Source organism: Rhizophagus irregularis, chromosome 5, assembly GCF_026210795.1.
Source record: "Rhizophagus irregularis chromosome 5, complete sequence".
Lineage (NCBI taxonomy): Eukaryota > Fungi > Glomeromycota > Glomeromycetes > Glomerales > Glomeraceae > Rhizophagus > Rhizophagus irregularis.
The window spans coordinates 5,794,338-5,814,811 of record NC_089433.1 but is presented as its reverse complement, the minus strand read 5'-3'; the positions used below and the strand labels follow the sequence as shown (position 1 = coordinate 5,814,811).

The following is a 20,474-nucleotide window of genomic DNA, read 5'->3' as shown; positions in this document are numbered from 1 at the left end:
GAGTAGACGGGGCCGAAGAAGTCCAAGGGTGGGATGAACGGCGAGAAATACCATCTGAAGGTGAAAAGTTCGTCCTAGCTCTAGGCGGAGAGAGATTTTGTGATCCGTGAAAAGAAGTAGAGACAATTCTAGGTTGAGTAATAAGCTGTGCTGTTTGGTGATCACGTGAGTTCCTAGGTTTTTTCTTACGAAAATCACGTTTGCGTTTGGGTGTGATTCCATTACGTTGTTCCCACAATTTCAGCAAAGAACAATGTTTAGGCCATATTTGTTGATAGATTTGGTCGTGAAATAAGATTAAGAATTCCCATATGATGGAACGGGTAAGTTTATCATTAAAGGTAAAAGACCGCACAAGGTTATAAAAATCTTGTGAAATAAGTTGGTGTATAATTAAATATATTGGATGGGTGTAAGAGTTCGACTCCGAGATCGGTGATAAAAGATCCAACTGATCGATGGATTGTGTGATGAGGGCAGGATTGTACGAAGTATGCTCCTCAAGGAGACGTTGTAGTATATTCTTGTGTTCCACTAAAATGTGATTAATTACAGGTAAAAGATTTGAACAAATTCCCAAATGTTCATTAGTATCTTGATGGTCATTGCACACCGGGCAGGGTATATAATTATTGGGGTAGAAATCAGGGTAATGTTTGGTAAGAACATCACCACAAGGAAGTATATGATTAAGTGCTTTAATTCGATAGGCGTGGTGTGAGGATTTGGTGGAGCTACATACATCCGGTGTGGAATTAAATTGCAACCACGCTCTAGTTAGAGGCCAATGTATTGAGGATAAGGGGAATCTATCAAAAATGGGTGAGAGTGAAGAATTACCCAAAAATTGATTAAAAGTGTAAACATCTGTTAAATTGTGACAAAATTTTCTGATATCACGGTCAATCGGCGCTATAGAAGCCCAAATAGGGGTCAATAAAGAACCCGGTAAAGTTGTGGGATTGATTTCATAGGGTGCCAGTTGTCGTGTAGCATTAGCTAAATTATCAGCCATATCATTCCAAAAATTATTGGAGTGAGCTTTGACTTTGTGTAAACGGACGATTAATGATTTCTTCGTAATTAACGTGTCTATTAGGCGCCACGCTAGGTGATTATTGCATTTCAACGTTCTTCTTGTGGAGGTTAATTTATTAGTAACTGTATGGAAAGTATGAATAACGTTCAGCGAGTCTGTGAAGACATCCAATTCGCTCGCATCAGGTACAGCAATAATGGCTGTTAAAAGCGCATAAACTTCTGCTTTGGTAGAAGACGGATTAAAAGATAAAGCGCCTTTGTATATTGGTGGAGGAGAACTGGAATCAGGAGTTATATCAGTAATCTCTATCCAGGCAAAACCCATTTGAGTTTGAGTAGAAGAATTAACATCTATAGAAGCAAAGGAACCATCAGTATAAAAAATAAATTTTTTCCGTGACAAAAATTGTTTAGCTATTTCTAAAAGTTGAATAATTAAATCTCTATTTCCTACGAAAATATTTTTAATAAAAAGGGAAGAAGAGATATTTAAATTTAAATTGATCAAATTATTAGTAAATAATAAAGAATTCTCATTTAAATATGAGTCCAAAGAAGATAAAACAGGAATCGTTGGAGGTAAAACATTGGGTGTAATTAATCTATATTTACTATATGTAAACGCTTGAGTACGAAGGGTATGTAAAGGTGTAACTGGAAAAATAAAAAATTTCTCTAATTTTATAAAAGGTTTATTAGGTATAAAAGTTTTTGCATGAACTTTAAAAAGAATCAAATGTGATGTTAAAGAAACAATAACACATTTTGGACGTAGATCACCACTAAAAGGTACACTATGACCACATAGTCCTGTACAAGGATGTAAAATAGGGGTTATTCTTTTGGGTGTTAAATTGGTTCTAATATCTGCATTAACCACAGGAAGATAATGTGTTCGGTAAGTAAGGCTAGTACCATATAAATCATTTTGTTGTTCAATCGTCTTGCCATATATAAGGTTGCTTGCCGAAACCTAGGGGTTTAGGCAAGATGGCGTTTTGCTGAAAAGCGAAATTCTGCCAAAACTATATTAAAGTTATATTAAAAAACTGGCGAAACTTTGGAGAAAGGCGAAACTGCCGAAACTTATTATAAATGCCGAAACTGCCGAAACTCTGCCGAAACTATAATAAATCTATAGTAAAATTTTGACGAAACTAATCGTAGGATTTTGAAGAGGTTTAGACAAGCAACCTTAGCCATATAATTCACACTGGTGTACCATGTCCCAAGAAATGGTCCATTCATTCTTAGGGCGGTATTTATGAGCTTTTCGTAAAGGGGGAGACATAGAGTCAAATCTGGCCGGAGGCGAAACTATCAAATTTCGTAATAGGCGTCGTGAACTGTCATCCACCAGAATATTAAATTGTTCAAGGTTTTGAAACCACTTGGGCGTAGGTCCTTTAAAATTTGCCTTAGGGTTTTGTTTTTTGACGTCTTTCCAGGTACTTAGAAAAGAACCGTCGAGGGAAGTTAATTGATCCATAAACATTATACGTTTTTTCCGTAAACTTTGAAGGTCGTTACTGGATAAAGTATCGAGAGAATCATGTGAATTAAAATACGATATTATAGAGTTACTACCACCTGTGATAGACGTGTTACAGTGTGGTAAAAAAGTTATATAAAACTTGTTAAAGAGACGTAATTGTCGGGTTAAAAGGGATTGATAATTTGAAGAAATAGGATTAGATAGGTCTTTGGACGTTGGAAAATTCGGTATCCAAAAATCATATTGTGTATTCAAAATCTTTTGTAAACCAATAGTGGAAAACATGGGAGTGTTGAAAATAACGTTAACAATTGATATATGTGAATAAAATTGGTTATAAAAAAAACTATTAATGGAGGGAAATAATTTGTTATGAATAATATTATTATGGGTAGAAATTGGTAATTTTAAATGTTGTTTAAAAAGTTTTTTAACTGGAGCTAATAAAGAATCACATTGCGAACGTGTGAAAATAGTAAATTGATTGATATACTCCAGTTTGGGTAATAATACTTTGTTAATAATATAAATAAGGTGGTCGTGAGTTATTTTTTTAAAACGCATTGTATACGCAAAATGATTAACTATTTTTTTAATCTTCTTTAGCGTTGGCGTATGTGAATTAAATGCGTTAATGTAGATTCCAAGAATGCGGTTAGATGAGGCCCGTGACGCTGTTTTAATCATTATTGATTTGTCAGGGGTGACCTGGAATTGTAACTCCTTATTACAAAGTTTAGGGTTGTTGGTAAGGATGATATATTTGTCATGATTGATAGTGATGTTCGCCATGTCATAAAAAGAATTTGCTATTTGGAGGTTGGATTCCAATTGTGATTTGGAAGAAGCAAACCAGCTGGTATCATCAAGATAACCCACCACAGATGCTGAATAATTAATCTGTAGGTCGGAGTCAGGTTGGTAAATATTGTTGATCTTGTTAACGGAGGTGACATGTAAATTTTCGGTTAATTGTGACAAATATGTGAACATAGGATCATAATAAATAATCCATACAATTGGGCTGATGACTTCTCCTTGGTCTATGCCTTGAAGTACATCAAAATCGGCAGATAAACCAAAAGGTAAAATAACATTATTTTTCCGATCACTAAATAAAGAAATTAAAAGAGTGGTAATTGTAGTCGGAAAGTGTAGGCGTTCTAATGCTAATCGTAACAGAGATAAATTAACTCTATCGTAAGCCTTGCTGAGGTCTTGTAGACCAATCCATAATTGTTTTTTATCTTTATAAGCAGATTCAATTATATGTTGGACGACTTGTAATGGTTGTAACGTGGATTGTCCCGTTAGGCCAGCCCGATTGTTTTCATTAATCAGGTTGTATGTCGTAAGCGTGATGTTAATCCTTTGTATCAAAATTTTGACAAACAATTTTCTAAACGTTTCTAACAAGACTATAGGTCGAGTATTTTCTATTTTGCAATCCCAAGCCTTTGGTTTAGGTATAGGGAAAAGGAATGCATGTAACCAGTCCCGTGGATAAATTTGGACCTGCATAATATAATTGAAAAATTTGTTAATGTATTCTCTAAAGTCTTGGTGTGTATGTTTGATGTCTTCGTATGTAATGCCGGAAATGCCTGCGGCTTTATTGTTTGGAAGTGATGAGATGACTTGGGATAATTCGTCAATTGAAAATTCATCCGCTAATGACGTCATGTGTTTACAATCACGGTTGTTAATAGGTTCATAGGTTGATCTCCAATATAACGGGAGGTCTTGAATTGACTTATACTTTTTAACATTATTAAGTTCGTTAAGGTCTTTTCCTAAACATTGAAAATGTAAATTAGTTTGTTCTGCTATAATATGAGGATTGTTAGTAAATTGAAATTGATTAGTTTGATGATCGTAATAATGTAAACGATCTAATGTTATTTTTTGGGGTTTACGGTCAAGGATACTATTAATCATCCTTTTTTGATTATGAATTAAATTATTATTCCTATCATTAATATATCTATTAATTTTGTTAATAGTCCATGAATCTTCTTTTTGTTTGTGTAGGACAATAGATATACGCAAAAGGCTTTGTAAATCTTTTTTAACGTCAGATATATTATTGGGCGTCAAAGTATATGGTAGCCAAATAGTACGTTTGGCGTTAAAGTGAACGTCGATAACCAGAATTTATTTGCGTGATTTATCCCAGGTATTCCAATAATCTTTCCATTTGTCAAGATCATCTTGTAATCGATTAATTTTAATATTAAAAAATCTTCGTAAAATCATACGAAGTATCAGTATTTTGTTGTTATTTTGTTGTAAAGATAATGGACGATCATGTTTCGTGTATTTTTTATATGTGGAAGAAGGGATACATCGATCTTTTGTCTGTTTGATAATATCTTTAATATTAGACCAATATAATTCGATCTGTTGTTCTGGTGTTATATCCGGTAGGGTTGGTTTATCATTAATATGTTGTCGATAAATAATACCGTTGGTAACTTTGTAATCAGACCAGGATTCTGTGGTCATTAAGTGATATTTAAATTGAATTTTGGGGTTTGTATTAGGTTTATATGTGAGTGAATTTTCTAAGCTTTTCCTAGAGCTGTTAGACTTGTTTTTGAAATAATCTTGCGTCAAATAGCAACTAAGAGCCTGATGATCTGTGGTAAAAAAATCTTCAGAGACACTATGAGTATAAGCATAAAAGCTATAGTGAAGGATATTAGGTGAGGTGAAGATGTAATCTATACGAGATTGTATATCTGATCCTTCTTTCCTTTTAGTAGTATGCGTCGGGCTCGGGTGATCGTGAAATGATTTAAGTAAGTCTCTAAGACCAAAGTTTTTAAAGATTGTATTGATTTCACGTCTCCAAATAGGGTAATGATTAGATTTTTTTAGTTTGTCGAAACTAATATTTAAATCACCTAAAACTATACATTCAAAATAATTGTGTTTAGCCGTGATTAAAATGTTTTCAATTTCTTTGTAACATTTAATAATCAATTCTTTGTCGTCAACAGCATTAGCTGGTAAATAACAACATATAAATTTGATATAATGATTGCCTTTAAAGCATAAATCGACCGTTAAAATACGGCTATGAAAGGTGTTGATTTTGATAATATGTTTTTGCAGTTGATCCGTGATCATCATAGAAACTCCACTACCTTTGGTATTTCCTTTGTCATCTATATAAAAATGAATATTATGAATAATGTTATCATTATTCAGTACTGGAAGTGAATGCGTTGAATGTGTTGCTTTCTTAAGGTCCATATCTATATTAGTATATTGGTGGAGACCTGTTTCGGTCAAAATAAGTATGTCATAATTATGAAGCGTGAAAAAATGGAGGATATCATTCAATTTATTATTGAATCCTCCTTGAATATTAATTGTACCAAATTTATGGTAATCAATAAATTGTGTTCGTAATTGAGAAGATGTTGATATGGGGGTGTCGTGTATTTGAGAGGTAGACGACGTTGACGCTATTGTATCCTGGTCATCAAATAAATGGTGTTCAATGTAATTTAGCATATTTTCATCTTCATCATTACGAGGTTCACAAATATAATATCGTGAACTTGTTGTTGGTGCATCATTATTGTCTGGGGTATGAAAGTTTTGATTAATATTTTTGTGGTTTTGGGGTTTTTTATAATTTTTTTGTGATTTTGTGTTTTTGTTATGTTTAGTATGAGAATATTGTAAAACTGGTGCAAAAGGCTGATTTTCGAGGTCAGCCGGGGGTTGTAAATTGGTGTATTCCATAATAAAATTGTATATAAAGAGAATCAATATGTGTATAGAAATGTTAAACCGTTAGAATCAAAATGGGGAAGTCCAAAAAGTATATCCAAAATAAAGAGGAGATATATAAGTTTTAATGGTAAGCACGTAATTAACGTGTCGCATTAAACTGCGGGAGGAGGTTAAGGGGATTGTAGGATTTGACTGAAAATTTAGTTTCAGTCAGTGTTGTATTTGACAATTCATCAATGATTCCTTCAAAGACGGCACCGTCTGACATGACGGCCTCGTCGGGGGCATCGGTGTCTTCATCGGTTGCCAAGGGTTGTTCGCTGTCATCCGCTGTGGTATTACCATGTTTATTGCCTCTTAGGTTGTATCTATTTTTTGTTACTCTATACGAGGATTGTTCGTATGGAGACGGTCATTTTGGTGTTTTGACGTTACGTTCTTTATGTTCTGAAATCTTTTCTTGACTAAGTAAATTAATATTAGTCGTGAGTTGTTGGATAATTGTGTCGTATTTGTCAAGTCTGGTGGAGATGTCATTGAGCGAAGAGCTCATTAAATTGTGGTTGTGATGGATATCGGCGATAGTACTATCGACTTTAGATTTTCCATCTTGGAGTGTTTTAACACTCTGTAAGAGGGATTGGACTTGTTGTTCCAATTGTGTAATTCGTTGTTCAGAACGATTGATATCGGTCACTTGGGGATTGTCCAGGTGAGGGGCGATATAGGAATTATCATATTTTAAATCCTTGTTATTGTTGCCATAATTATTATGGTTATTATATGGTTGTTTGGTCTGTCGTGGATATAATAAGCTACCTGATTGTTGGTTATTCTTGTTGTTGTAGTTGCGCGGTGGTGTATGGTTGGGTTTAGGATTTTGTGACATCGTGGGAGATCTTTTATTTGCATTCAGAGTAATGACATGGTTAAATCTAGCTCTGTGGTTTTCGTTAATTGCAATTTTTTCTTCGTTACGATTAATAAATCGTTTTTTGAAGATTTTTCGATTGTTTTGATCGATGTCGAAATTTTTGTCGTCGCAGTTTTTTGCCTCATGGAGTGGTGATCCACAAGTATTACATGTCTTTAGTGAAAGGTGTCCTGGTAGGACGTGGAGATTGTATCCTTCGAAAAGTGAGGAGGCGCCATTGATCGCGTCTGTCGGATAATTGTTTGGTGAGACGTAAATATAGGCATTTTTCATGGTTGAATATTTGGTGGTTTGTGTAAATGTACAAGTTCGTCCGTAGACGTGTTTAATAAGAGGTTCAATGTCTTTAGCTGTGGAATTGAGTGGGAGACCAGTGATTTTGAAGTAATGACTGGTGCGTTTCTTATATTCGGGATCATCGGGGTTACCAGGTAAGATTCTTACTACGAAGTTCTCGATTTCGAGGCTCCAATAGTTTTCATTCATGAAATAATCATATGCTGCTTGTTTGTCAAATCGGACAATAAGTTGTTTGTAAGCAGGTTTTATGAAGATAGGGCGACCGCGAGTGCTGCGGTTGGAAATCTTTCTTGGAGGTTTTTTAATTTCTTTATGATCTATGATATTGCTGCCTGTTTTTATAGCGAGGTGCTTGATAAGCATGGATGTATCGTAGTTGTATGGTATATCCATAATTTTTATAACAGCCTGGTCTAGATTAGAGAATTTTTGTTCTATTAATGTGTTGATAGCCTCATTGGTGAGTTCGTAAATTTTTACATGTTTGAGGTTATCGGGACTTTTTGCTATGTATTAGTCAAGCGAGTCACGTGTTCTGAAATAGATAGTAAAATATCTGTAGGTGGATGTTGTATTGACGTCAAATCTAAAAGCATTGCTATCCTTGATGAATGACGTTTTTATTAGATTGATAATTTCGTTGTTAGAGAGTTTCGGTGGGAAACTATCTCTAGGAATAAATCCTTTGTGTGCTTTGTTTGAAACTTGTGGTGTTTGTTCAAATATATCTGTTAGCACCGTAATTTGTAACGGATTAGGGGTATTTGTTTGTGTGGCTGACTGTGTTTCCAGCGATTTTCCTTTATCTGTGTTAGTAATAATAGGATCTACATCCATATTAGTCAATATTTCAGTGATTGGTGTTTGCGTGTGAATATCTTTTTCATGTAAGTCACGTGATGTAAGTTCAATTTCGCTGTGCGAAAGAGCATGAGCGGGAGAGGAAGATGATGCTTCTTCCATAGTTGTGTCCGTTGTAGCGTTGTTAGCAGTCTGAGTAGGACCTATAGGTTGACTGGAAGTCATGTTGGATTTTTTGTTGGGTGACGAGTATGTACGATATATATCTTCGTCGTTGGAAACAGGACGATAGGTTTTTTCTATATTTTTCAGGAATTTGTTCGAGAATTTTTTTCTTATAGCAAAACTCATATGATAATGTTCCGAGAAGAGCGTAGAGACCAAAATTTGTAGAAAAAAATGACACTGTTTATAAAGAAATGTATTTTATGGTGGAAATTTCTTCTGTGAGTTTTTGGTATTTAACGATCGTCGGAAAGAGTTTTTTTTCTATCGAAAAGTATATAATGTAGTACAAATCAAATATCACAATAATCACATGTCACGTGACTTTTTAAAAACCGTACAATTACATAATTACGTAATGATATCTATCTTTAATCTTCAACCATTAAATTTTTTCTTTACCGTAACAGCGAATGAACATGAGTAATATTATTACCCATCCGTATATTTTTGAAGGTAAGAAATAAAAGAAACGACACCCTATACCTTGTTCACCAATGTAACACCAACCAACAACTTTTTCAGCTCTAAAATCATATTTCCTACGGACATCAGAGAACAATCTTGTGCCAACATTGTCGGAATTTATTCGTTTGAACACTGACCTCGTAGCTAGGTCACCTCCGGATTCAAATAAATCTGCAGCACTGCAAGGTGCATGGGCAAAGCGGTTTACCTATGTAGCGTCAGTTTTGAACATCTCCAAGGAAAGTATTCTATCTTCGACTCTATTTTTCTGTTTATTAGGGTATCGGGTCAGGTTACGCCCTGAACTGCAGATATAGGTGACGTCCTCACCCTAGTGATTATGTCGGAACCTCAGTCAGGTTACGCCCTGAACTGTGGCATAGGTGACGCCCTCATCCTCATGATTGCGCAACTTATTCCATCTTTGACTAGCTACTCATTAGGAAAGCGCAAATAATCAAAATTTTGAAACATTAGGTGGTCGAAGATACATCTGATTGGTCTTGTGTTCTCGAGGAAAGATTTAAGGTAGGCTACAAAATCCTTTGAGCTGATTGCTCTTGATGAATTTTATTGTTACTTAAACGTATCAACGTACGACAGATACAGATTTCAAGTAGTCGTCGCGAAAAAACATATACGATGTATTCAAACGAGAATGAACATGTCGGGGAGCAACTGTTAGAAGACCAGAGAAAACGAACTAGAGAAGGTGAAACTATAACTTCGGATACGAAAAAAGCAAGTATAGTCTACACACGTTTTGTGAACTCTGTACAGATATGACTTATATCATTTTTTTGTAATACGATACAGGCCAAAACGTTTAACGTTTCCTTTGATGAATATACTGGCCCCAGCGAAAATGATAGAATTGAAATTCCCGATGATTCTGAAATTCTCGACGTGGAACCTTTGTCAGGCTGGGAATTCGATACACTGATGCCAAGCTGGTTAAAAAAAGCGATGGATCGACACAAAACATTAACAACCGCGCAGACAGATCCTTTAGAAAAATTCGAACTAGCAAAACAGTAAGTGATTAATGAATACTTTTCCTTTTTATTTGTGCAGGTCCTAATCAATTTCGTTATTTAGACCAATCTGGTGGCGAATCATAGACGCATCAGATCCGAAAATTGTACAGGATTTCATACCCGAAGAAGAATTTTCAGAACTTAATGCCATATTTTCAAATGTTCTTAATATTGGACATCAGAATGATTGGACAGTGTTAGAGCCTGTCGCTGAAAGATGTTTGCAATCTCTTGCAAAGGTAGTTTTTGACATTGAAGCATCTTGATCTTTAAATGATAATCTTAATTAGCATAATTTCGTTTCTAGCTGAATAATGAACAGATCCGTATGATAGGTGAAATGGTTAAGTATGAAGGAATACATGGGGAGTTTGTAAACTTCGGAAAATAATCCAAAATATCGAAGAATTGAACATAGAAGAACCTGATCTGTTTGATGACGAACCCACAAATAATAAAACACTATCATTGGTTCTTGAAGAGAATGACTATCTTGATAAAGAGGTGGGATACATCTTAGAATTGGTTCGTTACACGTAAGTTCATTTGTTAAATTTCAGCTTGGATGCATACACAGCTTCTAATACTGCAATTCTTTACAATCAGATGTGAAATATTAGACAAAAGAATTCCGCAACGAAAAAACTCCGAAAGGGACATAGATATGTTCATCAAAAGACACATTTTTGCTTGTTTCGACGATATTCTAGATACCCATTTGTATGTTTTATTATCATCCCTAATTACTTTTCATTATTGACAATACTGATTATTTCTAAGTGAAGCATCAGATGCCCCGGATAAGGTTGAAGGGTTTCACCTAGATTGGATGTTCACGGTATAATTAATCTTTATGAAGTTTTCATATTTTTTGTTTGATTACTAACAGATTCCTACATATAGAAACATGATCTTGGAATAGACATATCATATGGCCGAGAATTTTCCTTATGTGAGCGTGCAGGCTCTAAAGTAGATAACGACACCAAGAATTTTTCAGACATTCTTAAGGTTTTAAAAACACTTAGAGATATGCACAGAAGCCTAGTCAAAGCAATTGCTATCGAAAGTGGGGGAGCACTTTCAAAGCAAGTTTTAAATGCTTGTAGTAAATTAATTATGCCCGGTTTCGCATCATCGTGGTTCTACTTTCGTGCTGTCCTTATAATATATGTAGGAGGTGGATTCTACGCATCATTTGAGTTGGGAAAGTTCGATATCCCTACTTCATATGATGAGATTTGGAAGCTAACTAAAATTGCACGCATTATGTTACAAATTAAGGTTGGTAACATCCCACAATTTAGACTTAAGATTTACACTCACTCTATTTTTTTTTTCATTTATGACATGCAGAAACTGTTGCGTTTCACAGTTTCTCGATTCAAACGTATAATGGAAAGAGCTGAAAAAGAAAAGTTTATTCCCGGAAAAGTAACAATTATTGAAGCAAATCCCGCACACCAAAAAAGCCGAAAAAACCAAAGTCTGAAGAACTTTACAGAAACATGTCAAACCAAGACGAAGTCGTGACCAAGCCATGGCTATCTTGTGAACAATCAGAAAAGAGTTAATCACATGTTAGTCATGTGTTAGTCTTGAGTTAGTCACGGCTTCGTCATAGATTTAGTTACTGGATATTAAGGCGATATTCACAAATCGTCAATAAATCGCAATATCGTTGATAGCAGCTTATATAATATAACATAGCATCGTCATAACTAATCATGTAAATAAAATTTAATAAATCGTTGATCGTTGTAACAGATTATGTAATAAAACTTTAACAAGTCGTTAATAAATTACAGAGCCTTCTTAACGACGTCATAACCACATTGTAGCGCATATAGAATAAATCTTAATTACGTTATAACAGCTTTTATAATAAATCTTCAATAAATCGTATTGAAATGTTATTCATGCATAAACTGAGTATTAGATAACTCAAATCGTCAATTTATTTGCTTGTAATAATTAATTGTAAATGTAAAATCAATACATTCATAAATAAAATAAAGCATATATATAAAATACATATTTAGACATCTTTAAAGAAATAAAGATTTCGTATATATATTTCGTTTTCTAGATTGTGACCATCGATGCATTCATTCCCATTACAATAATGAATAAAATGCGTAGTACTTGTACAAACCACGCTTATAGGAAAGATACGTCATTGCCTATTTGTAGACCGGAGCTTGAACACGGGGCATTCCAGCACTGTTCGATTGGTAATTTCGAATCCATCAACAGAAACAAAAGCGAACTGTTGGTTGTTGTATTGATGGCTAAAAATTGACCGTATAATTGCAAAAGTTTCGTCATCTTCGGTGACTATAGTGACAATTTCACCAATATGTAGCTGATGTAGAACATTAGTATCGTTTTCTTCTGCAAAAAAACATGCATATTCATAGAATTGACATGAATAGCCAAAAATTGCTAAATGATAACCCATATCCCGGTATGATATTGCCAATTCTCTATGAAAATCAGCATCATTCGGCAAAATATCTTCACCCTTTCTTCTTGATATGCACTTCTTCAAGGTTATCTTTGAGATACGTTCATCTGGTAAATGTACTGTTTAAAAATATTAATTAAAATAAAATTCGAAGATAAATTAATTAATTAATGTAAACTTAGAGCAAACCTTCGCTTATATCATCGTTAAAATCTAAAGACTTTTTGGCAATAAACCAGCCATCCATCAGTTGTTTTTAAGTGATGCGGAAGGTTATTTAAGGTATTAATCGTAGTGGAAAGATGACTATCGATACCTCCATCGAATAAATGGCGCACTGCAAATAATGTTGTGTAGCGCTTTAGCAAATCCAACTCCACATTTTTACGGTTTGTCCGTGACATGATGGTCTTGAAAATTCTGTGCATCATCTCTTTCGTCCCTACGCCAGTATTCAATAAAGTGGTGTAGTTTTTAACATGTTGTATCAAATGTAAGTTAATATGTAAATTCGGCAAGTTTTCAAAATCTTTGAACACCTTATTTTGAAAGAACAAATAATAATTGCAAAACATGTAAAAAAATGAATATAATAATTAATAAATTAACAATAACAAATTATATATATTAGATGAATAGTAATGAAATACCTGTGACAAGAGCTTCCGTTCATCATCCAAGCATTCTTCTAATTTAATATAGTCTTCTTTGGTGAATGAATGCATAAATGCCATTGACATCGTTTTTGCCACCAGTACCTAACACTTCAGCCAAAGTTTTATTGCCAAATCATTACGAGAAAAACCTGTCCAGCTTCGAAACTTATCAATTTCGGATTGTTTGAAATTTTGAGGCTTCAAAATCCTATTGAAAATAAATGGCATTACCATAGCCAAACGTAAGCCGTCAGACATCATAAAACTTTCTAAGTGGGAGTTCAGATTTGGCAATTTTTGCCAAGATCTAGGATACTTGAATACCTTTCAAGACAAAATAAATGCTAATTTTCCTTCTGAAGAGAGTGCATCGATAGTAATCCTGAGAAATTTTAATACTTTTCCAGCTATAGCATGATAGACATCATGTGGCGATTGAAGGTGTCTTTCTCTTTTTAAGTTATCAAGTATTGGTGGCTGTGTACACAATCTATATTCTGCAGCAATCTCCTTACATCTTGTCATCATCGGTACTGCAGAAATCTCTTCAAATTGACAATTAGTAAGATGGTGATATCAGGACATCAATGGCAAATTGATATTATTGGAAGTCTAGGAGTCTTTTGTCACATTACAGATATGACAACCTCTTGTGGCATTGTGTCGTTTTACTCCAACCAAGTCATTGCCTTACGGCAAATCTGCTGTTATATCTCCTAGACTTGCGATTACAATGCTCTTTGTCCCTTGTACATCTATAGTTATTCCATTTTCCAATGTCTTCATTTCTGTAACAAATGGAGCTATAAATTCTTCAAAGCAACCACCAAATGGAACGAAACCTAATACAAAATGGTTCTTGAGTTTAAAGTTGCTTGCCGAAATCTAGGAGTTTAGGCAAGATAGCATTTTGCCGAAAAGCGAAATTTTGCCGAAACTATATTAAAGTTATATTAAAAAACTGGCAAAACTTTGGAGAAAGGCGAAACTGCCAAAACTTATTATAAATGCCGAAACTGCCAAAACTCTGCCGAAACTATAATAAATCTATAGTAAAATTTTGACGAAACTAATCGTAGGATTTTGAAAAGGTTTAGACAAGCAACCTTACTTGAGTTATTTTCTTTTATCGAAGGGTAAGTTCCCAATTTGGATGTAAACTCTACCTAACGAGTAGTAGACATTACGAAATGTTCTGAAGTTATCGTAGTAAAAATCGATGTACAGTTTATATATTGGAAGACTAATGTCTGACTCTTCTAATGGGGCAAATTCAGAAGGATGGTAATAGGAATATGCGACATTCCTTATCTTCCAGTGACCTTGATGCTTATAAAGAATTTCACAAATTATGACTGATGATTGGTCATTAGTAGAATCCTCAGTATAGAGTATAGTGATTGCAATTCGCCTAATGATTGATTGCAATCATATCTGCCGATCTGCAGATTTTAGATCCTATTTAGGAATTCTTGTGCGACAAATTTTCAAATTTTATTGGTCAATAAACGTATTGATCCTCGTCTAAATACCTAAGAATACCTCGTAAACACCTCAAAACACCCTAAAAAAACCCCATTAGATTCGGCAAAAATCCATTGGATTCTGAAGGTGAAGAAAATGACAAAGCTGTGCGATTATAAGCCAAAACTTTTATTGAAAATAACTTACAAATATCTCTTTTCATAGAGTTTAACGAAGAAGAACTGCATTTATATATTTTATAAGAGCTGGACATGTTTTGTTTGTAAAATTTTATATAGTTACGGTACTAGTATTTAAAAACTAGCTTTTTCTAATAGTAAATATGAAACTAATTAATTATATAGTCAAATTTATTAACTTTTTATTCATCAACAGCCATTCATCACTCTTTTACCCATTAGTATGATAACGGTTCCTCATACTTTTCCCCATACTCCTCCACCAAGTAACTTCTTTCTGTGTTCCACTTGTGAAAGACAATTCAAAAGTTCACGAGACTTAACACAACATACTAGGGTAATTAAAAAATATAATCAACGCCAAGGTCTTGATGATGTACCTGCTAATACAATTTCCGAATTTAAAGAAATTTTGGTGATGGAGATACACAAAAAATTGGTTTTAAATTTTAAGTCTATGGGAAAGAAGTTGGTTCTATACCATGTCCTGAAAGTATTTTTTTTTCCATTTTTTCTGGACATATTCATTATTATTCTAAAGCAAAAGGAAATTACAAGTGTATCTTTTATGGTGATGGTGCATATCAAATTTTAAGTGAAATTTTGAATTCTGATCAATGAGAAAAAAAAGGTTATTCGCAAAAACAAGAAACATATGTTGTATGTTTGAATCCTATTCCATGGAATTCTAATTCACATGATCAATCAGAAGAAATAAATCCTCTTGAGCAATTGATTCATCAACAATCTAAAAATTACAAGAAAACTAGGCGGCCAAAATTTTTGCGTGAAGAAATTTTAGTGGAATGGAAAAAACGTGTATCAAGAGAAATTAACGGAAATTTATGTACAGCAGGGTATATATATTTCAATTTTTATATTTCACAATCCTTTGTATTATAGTTATAGACATATAGTATTTACTCTATCACTTATTAGAGTAAAAAAAAAATAAATAAAAAATTGAAATTGGTAAACACGTTATATATTAATTAACTATAATAACTAACCAAATACAAAAATGCGCCTAAATAAATAAAAGTATTTATTAAATAAAATTAATTAATAAAATATAATTGTTCTTTTTATTTAATGCGAATTCTCTTAACTTTTGGAGATTTGGATAATACATTGTAATTAAAATAAAGTGATCTATTTTCATATTCTATTATCTCCTGTATTGCAGATTTTCTCTTAAGCAAATCACCATCATTTTTGAGTGTTTTACGAAAAAAAGTAGAAACTTGATTATGATTCTTTTTCTTGATAGTAGAACAAGAAAATGCTTTAAAACCCATCTTTTATACTTTTCTAAAAGTTCCCACCCGTTATAAACTAATGCATGCTTATAAAGGGTTATCTGATTTGGCATATATAATCCTCGAACATATAGTGGCTCTCAAAAGTAACGCACCATGCAAATGATTGATCATTAATCACATGTAGTGGTATTAAATTAAAGCCAATCAAAATAAAATTAAAAATGTAAATCATTTATCATATGATTATCAAAATATGGTAAAAATTTAATGTAAATTGATTGGTTAATTTTTTAGTATGATACGTTTTGTCAAAAAAAGGTGGTGCGTTACTTTTGCAGTTTTTTGTATTTTTAATAAATTAATAATTTTATAAAAATTAACAATATGCTTTATTATAAATTTAATGATAAATTAAATATTAAATAGCCTAAATTATTAAATAAACTTAAAAAAAACCAATAATTTTAATAATTTAGAATTAATTTTATATAAATAATATATTTATAATTATATATTAAGGATAAATCTAATTGTAACAGCCTGTTACGCGTCTTATTTGTAACAACCCCCAATTTTATCCAATTAAAATTTAAGATCAGGCGTAATGTAAACAAAAACAAAAGATCAGTCGTGTAATTAAGACAAAAGAATTTTTTAAAAAATTTCAAGAAACTGCTTATAACTTAAAATTTTGTCTATGAAACTGTCTTAAATACATTAAGTAAAAGTTTTCCAAATTAAATTTTGCATATAAAAATTTTATTTGTGAAACACATATTAAATTTATTATTAAAAAAAAATAAAAAAAGGATGTTACAAATAAGATATGTAACAGGCTGTTACAAATACATTTTTTCATATATTAAAATATACATAAATTTTTAAAATTAATAATAATAATATTATAAAATATTTTTTAAAAAAAAAATTTTGACAAAATTATTGGAATCTCCTTAGTTAGAGGATTTTTTTAAACTAAATTTCACTATGATCGGATTGGTAAATCGGCGCCAATTAATTGTCAAAGTTTGTGTAACAATCATCATTTTATATAGTTTCTTATATATTCAATAATGTTTTATTTAATAACTTCGCATCCAGTGATCACAGAAAGATGAAACACAGCTCATCGGATTCCTCTTGTCGAGACGAATCTAATGGTAGTAAAATCGCATTCATAGATGCAATACATAATATAAGGAATTGTGACTAAACATGTCAAAAAATTTTTTATAACTTATGTTTTGCATAGACATTTTTGACGTAATATATGTCAAATTGCGGGTAAAGAATTTTTTGGAAGAATTGAAATTAAAACTAATACTCGAAAAAGAAAAAGAAATGATTTATAAGTTTTATGGTAGTAGTTATTGAAAACATAAAGAAGACTACATCTGATCTAAATAGTAATAAATTTTTTTACACATGATAATAAAAAACAACTTTATATTGTTAAAATTCTGACCAAAATTAAGGATAATTCTGACCAAAATTAAGAACAATTCTGGCCAAAATTATATTTGTTCAACTCATTTATTGTTGTTTAACTCCCCCTCCCCCCCCTCTAGGCTGTAGTATTATATATTATGTTAAACAAACTTTTTGCTTGGTCCGGCCTAATAAAGATACGATTAATATATTAGATTATAATAAATTACCTAATGAAAAAAAAATGTAGTTTAGGTAGCTATCTTATAATAATTCATTTTTTACTTTTTCTTTAAATACTAAGACTTCTTTTAATAAATATCAAGAGTTCGTAAATTTGAAAAAAATCTTGTATATAAATAGGTAAGGAACTATACTAATATCACATTTTTAAATGCAACAAATTTAATGAAATTTAATATTAGATCCTTCAGATCTTTCAGCATTCCTTGAAGACTTCGTTTACGTATCCAATAAATCTTTCTTTTCTATTATGCGCTCCTAAAATTTAATTTGTTTATTGTACGACCATACGATAGTACGACTCACGTTTTGTATACAAAAATTTTGTATATAACTAGCCAGTATCTACCAGATTTTAAATTTTTAATTAACAATTCTAATTATTAAATAAAAATGGAAGATCAAAGTTACCCACCAAATCAAGAACAGTATAGTGGACAACTTATACCTTTATTACTTACTAGAAATAATTTAGTACCGCCTTGCGAAAATTGCGAAGAATTTAAAGAAATTTGTCAGGATAATCATCTTCATGTAAAATCTTGTATCCATTGCTTCAAAGAATATGCTTATTGCTTTTGTAATCAAGTATGCCATAAAGTAACACCCGGTGGAATATCCAAATATAATTACGAATACATAATTTGTAATAATGAAGAATGTGAATTTATAGGAGTAAAATGTACTACTTGTTTATGTTTATGCAAAATATTTGTTTCGAAAAAAGGGAATTTATTTTGGGGTTGTAGTAATAATGATCAATGTAATAGTTTTTTAAACAATTTGTTTTTGATTCACTCAGACCCTATAAAAAATTTTTTATGAAAGTATTCCGAATTTTATCTGGTTTTTGTATTCCGAAAATGTTCCGATTTTTACTATTATGATTCCATTCCGAAAAGTGATCATTTTTCGGAATAATACTTTAGGTTATTACCCGGAAACACTCAAATTATACTCAGTAAATTTATGAAATTTAAACGGAATATTATCAGATAATTTACACAGATATTATCCGAAAGTATTCAGTAAGTTTTATTGAATGCAATCAAGATACACTTCAATTATATTTGTAGGATATTATCTGAAAGTATTCATGAATGTGACCTATGTATTTTTCAATAATACATAAATAAATTGATACATTAATAATAGGACTCTCTATATTAATAAGATTCTCCATCATTATTTCTAGCTTTCTTACAAGTGTTGTGTGACCTTTGTTGTTTTGGTTATGTTGACCTTCTTTTCCTTTCTCGTAAAGGTAATTGGGCGTCATTAGTTTTTATTTTAGTAAGAACTATACTTGATGATCATTAAGAAATAGACATGAATGAAATAGCAATATCAGTATGTGGAAATGATTCAGAAATTGGAGTATTTTCGTCCATTTTTGGAGATATTGGTATATCAGGTGACGTTCTTAGAAATTGGAATAGGTAGTGATACCACTTTCTCGAGTTTTTTATTAGGTGTGATATTTTTGCACTTAAGAGGTGGATTGATACCTTGGATAAAAGCTTCTTAGTTTTTTTTGAAGGGTTTCACTTAGAAAACATACTAGGTTTCGCTTATAGATCAAAAATAAGATGCCAAAACCTACAAAAGAAAATAGTAAACGTGTCATACTAACGTATTTTATTAAAGTTTCAGACTTTTTTCAAAAACTCACCCAAGATTCAGAATCAAGATTTAACCAGATCTCTATAAAGTAGAAATAATGAAATGTTACAGTAATAAACATTTTTTTAAATTAGTTTTTGAAAGATTCCAAAAACTCACTATGATTCCAGTGCTTTGAAATCAGAAGTCGTCTAAAAAATAAAAAAACATGTTAGCAATCATTTTATTTTAAAATAGAATTAATTCAAAGGAAAAATATTTACTCATCGAATTTTCCTGCATGTCCAGATACTCCAAAGAACAAAAAAAAAAATGAAATGTTCTTTGTTAAAATACTTTACTAATGCACACTCCAGAGACCAAAAGAGCCACTAAAAAAGAAATGAAATGAACTGTTAGTACCGTTTGTTAACATAGATGAATTATAAAAAGAACAGGAAAATAGCTCGCCAGATTCTTACGCGTCCAAAAACCCTTCCTACCATTTAAAAGATTAATGATTCCACGCAAAATTTCCATATGTTCAAGGCTAGTCCATTAAAAAAAGAGAAAAAATGAAACATTAATAAGACATTTGTTAAATGAATAATTAAAAAGAAAAAAGACAAACTGCTATAAAGTTCGTTAAAATAAAATAAAAAAATTTTGAAAAACTTATCAAAATTTCGTGTTCAAGGAGACCGAAAAAATGGCTAAAAGTTTCGTTTAGGATTTTTTTTCAACAGAAAGTACGAGGTGGGAAAGGAGAAAGAAAGACAAAGAAAAGGGAATGGTAGGGAAAATACAAAAAGAGGGAAGGACAAAGAAAGGACGAAGGGAAGGGAAAGAAAAATGAAGGAGAGTTTAAAAAGTTAAAAAAAAGTGTAAATTAATTGATTTAGGAGTCTAATTGCTGATCTTTACCGTTACTAATTGAGGTCAAATATGGGCCAAATTGTATTATTGAAATATATTGTAAATAAAAATATTTTAAATAATCGGGATATAATCAGAACATTTTCAATTTGAATACAAATTCGGAATATCTTCAAAATTTTTTCAGAGTATTTCCTAATACTTTTTACCATATCAAAACTTCTAAAT

The 20,474-nt window shown here is 32.0% G+C and overlaps 7 protein-coding genes across 7 annotated transcripts; 2 read left to right on the top strand and 5 right to left on the bottom strand.

Moving 5' to 3' along the window:
- Positions 1 to 6,695: 6,695 nt before the first annotated feature.
- Positions 6,696 to 7,910, bottom strand: OCT59_025792 (uncharacterized protein; the record flags this gene model as incomplete). Its single annotated transcript, XM_025312088.2, has 1 exon — positions 6,696 to 7,910. One exon carries the CDS (start codon positions 7,908 to 7,910, stop codon positions 6,696 to 6,698), a length of 1,215 nt encoding a protein of 404 aa, XP_025165346.2.
- A 120-nt stretch (positions 7,911 to 8,030) lies between these two features.
- Positions 8,031 to 8,543, bottom strand: OCT59_025791 (uncharacterized protein; the record flags this gene model as incomplete). Its single annotated transcript, XM_025329660.2, has 1 exon — positions 8,031 to 8,543. The coding sequence occupies one exon, from the start codon at positions 8,541 to 8,543 to the stop codon at positions 8,031 to 8,033; it is 513 nt and encodes a 170-aa protein (XP_025165347.2).
- A 194-nt stretch (positions 8,544 to 8,737) lies between these two features.
- Positions 8,738 to 11,809, top strand: OCT59_025790 (uncharacterized protein; the record flags this gene model as incomplete). Its single annotated transcript, XM_066141021.1, has 15 exons — positions 8,738 to 8,764; positions 8,954 to 8,999; positions 9,069 to 9,291; positions 9,371 to 9,394; positions 9,489 to 9,539; positions 9,615 to 9,655; positions 9,724 to 9,752; positions 9,828 to 10,045; positions 10,110 to 10,287; positions 10,356 to 10,383; positions 10,467 to 10,584; positions 10,655 to 10,768; positions 10,829 to 10,886; positions 10,952 to 11,332; positions 11,405 to 11,809. The coding sequence occupies 15 exons, from the start codon at positions 8,738 to 8,740 to the stop codon at positions 11,579 to 11,581; spliced, it is 1,713 nt and encodes a 570-aa protein (XP_065992300.1). The 3' UTR covers positions 11,582 to 11,809.
- A 415-nt stretch (positions 11,810 to 12,224) lies between these two features.
- Positions 12,225 to 12,762, bottom strand: OCT59_025789 (uncharacterized protein; the record flags this gene model as incomplete). Its single annotated transcript, XM_066141014.1, has 2 exons — positions 12,225 to 12,634; positions 12,705 to 12,762. 2 exons carry the CDS (start codon positions 12,760 to 12,762, stop codon positions 12,225 to 12,227), a joined length of 468 nt encoding a protein of 155 aa, XP_065992299.1.
- Positions 12,763 to 13,498: 736 nt separating this feature from the next.
- On the bottom strand, positions 13,499 to 13,699 carry OCT59_025788 (uncharacterized protein; the record flags this gene model as incomplete). Its single annotated transcript, XM_025328721.2, has 1 exon — positions 13,499 to 13,699. The coding sequence occupies one exon, from the start codon at positions 13,697 to 13,699 to the stop codon at positions 13,499 to 13,501; it is 201 nt and encodes a 66-aa protein (XP_025165351.2).
- A 2,221-nt stretch (positions 13,700 to 15,920) lies between these two features.
- OCT59_025787 (uncharacterized protein) lies at positions 15,921 to 16,133 on the bottom strand (the record flags this gene model as incomplete). Its single annotated transcript, XM_066140996.1, has 1 exon — positions 15,921 to 16,133. One exon carries the CDS (start codon positions 16,131 to 16,133, stop codon positions 15,921 to 15,923), a length of 213 nt encoding a protein of 70 aa, XP_065992298.1.
- Positions 16,134 to 18,161: 2,028 nt separating this feature from the next.
- OCT59_025786 (uncharacterized protein) lies at positions 18,162 to 19,483 on the top strand (the record flags this gene model as incomplete). Its single annotated transcript, XM_066140991.1, has 4 exons — positions 18,162 to 18,531; positions 18,764 to 18,796; positions 18,964 to 19,032; positions 19,416 to 19,483. The coding sequence occupies 4 exons, from the start codon at positions 18,162 to 18,164 to the stop codon at positions 19,481 to 19,483; spliced, it is 540 nt and encodes a 179-aa protein (XP_065992297.1).
- Between the last annotated feature and the right edge of the window lie 991 nt (positions 19,484 to 20,474).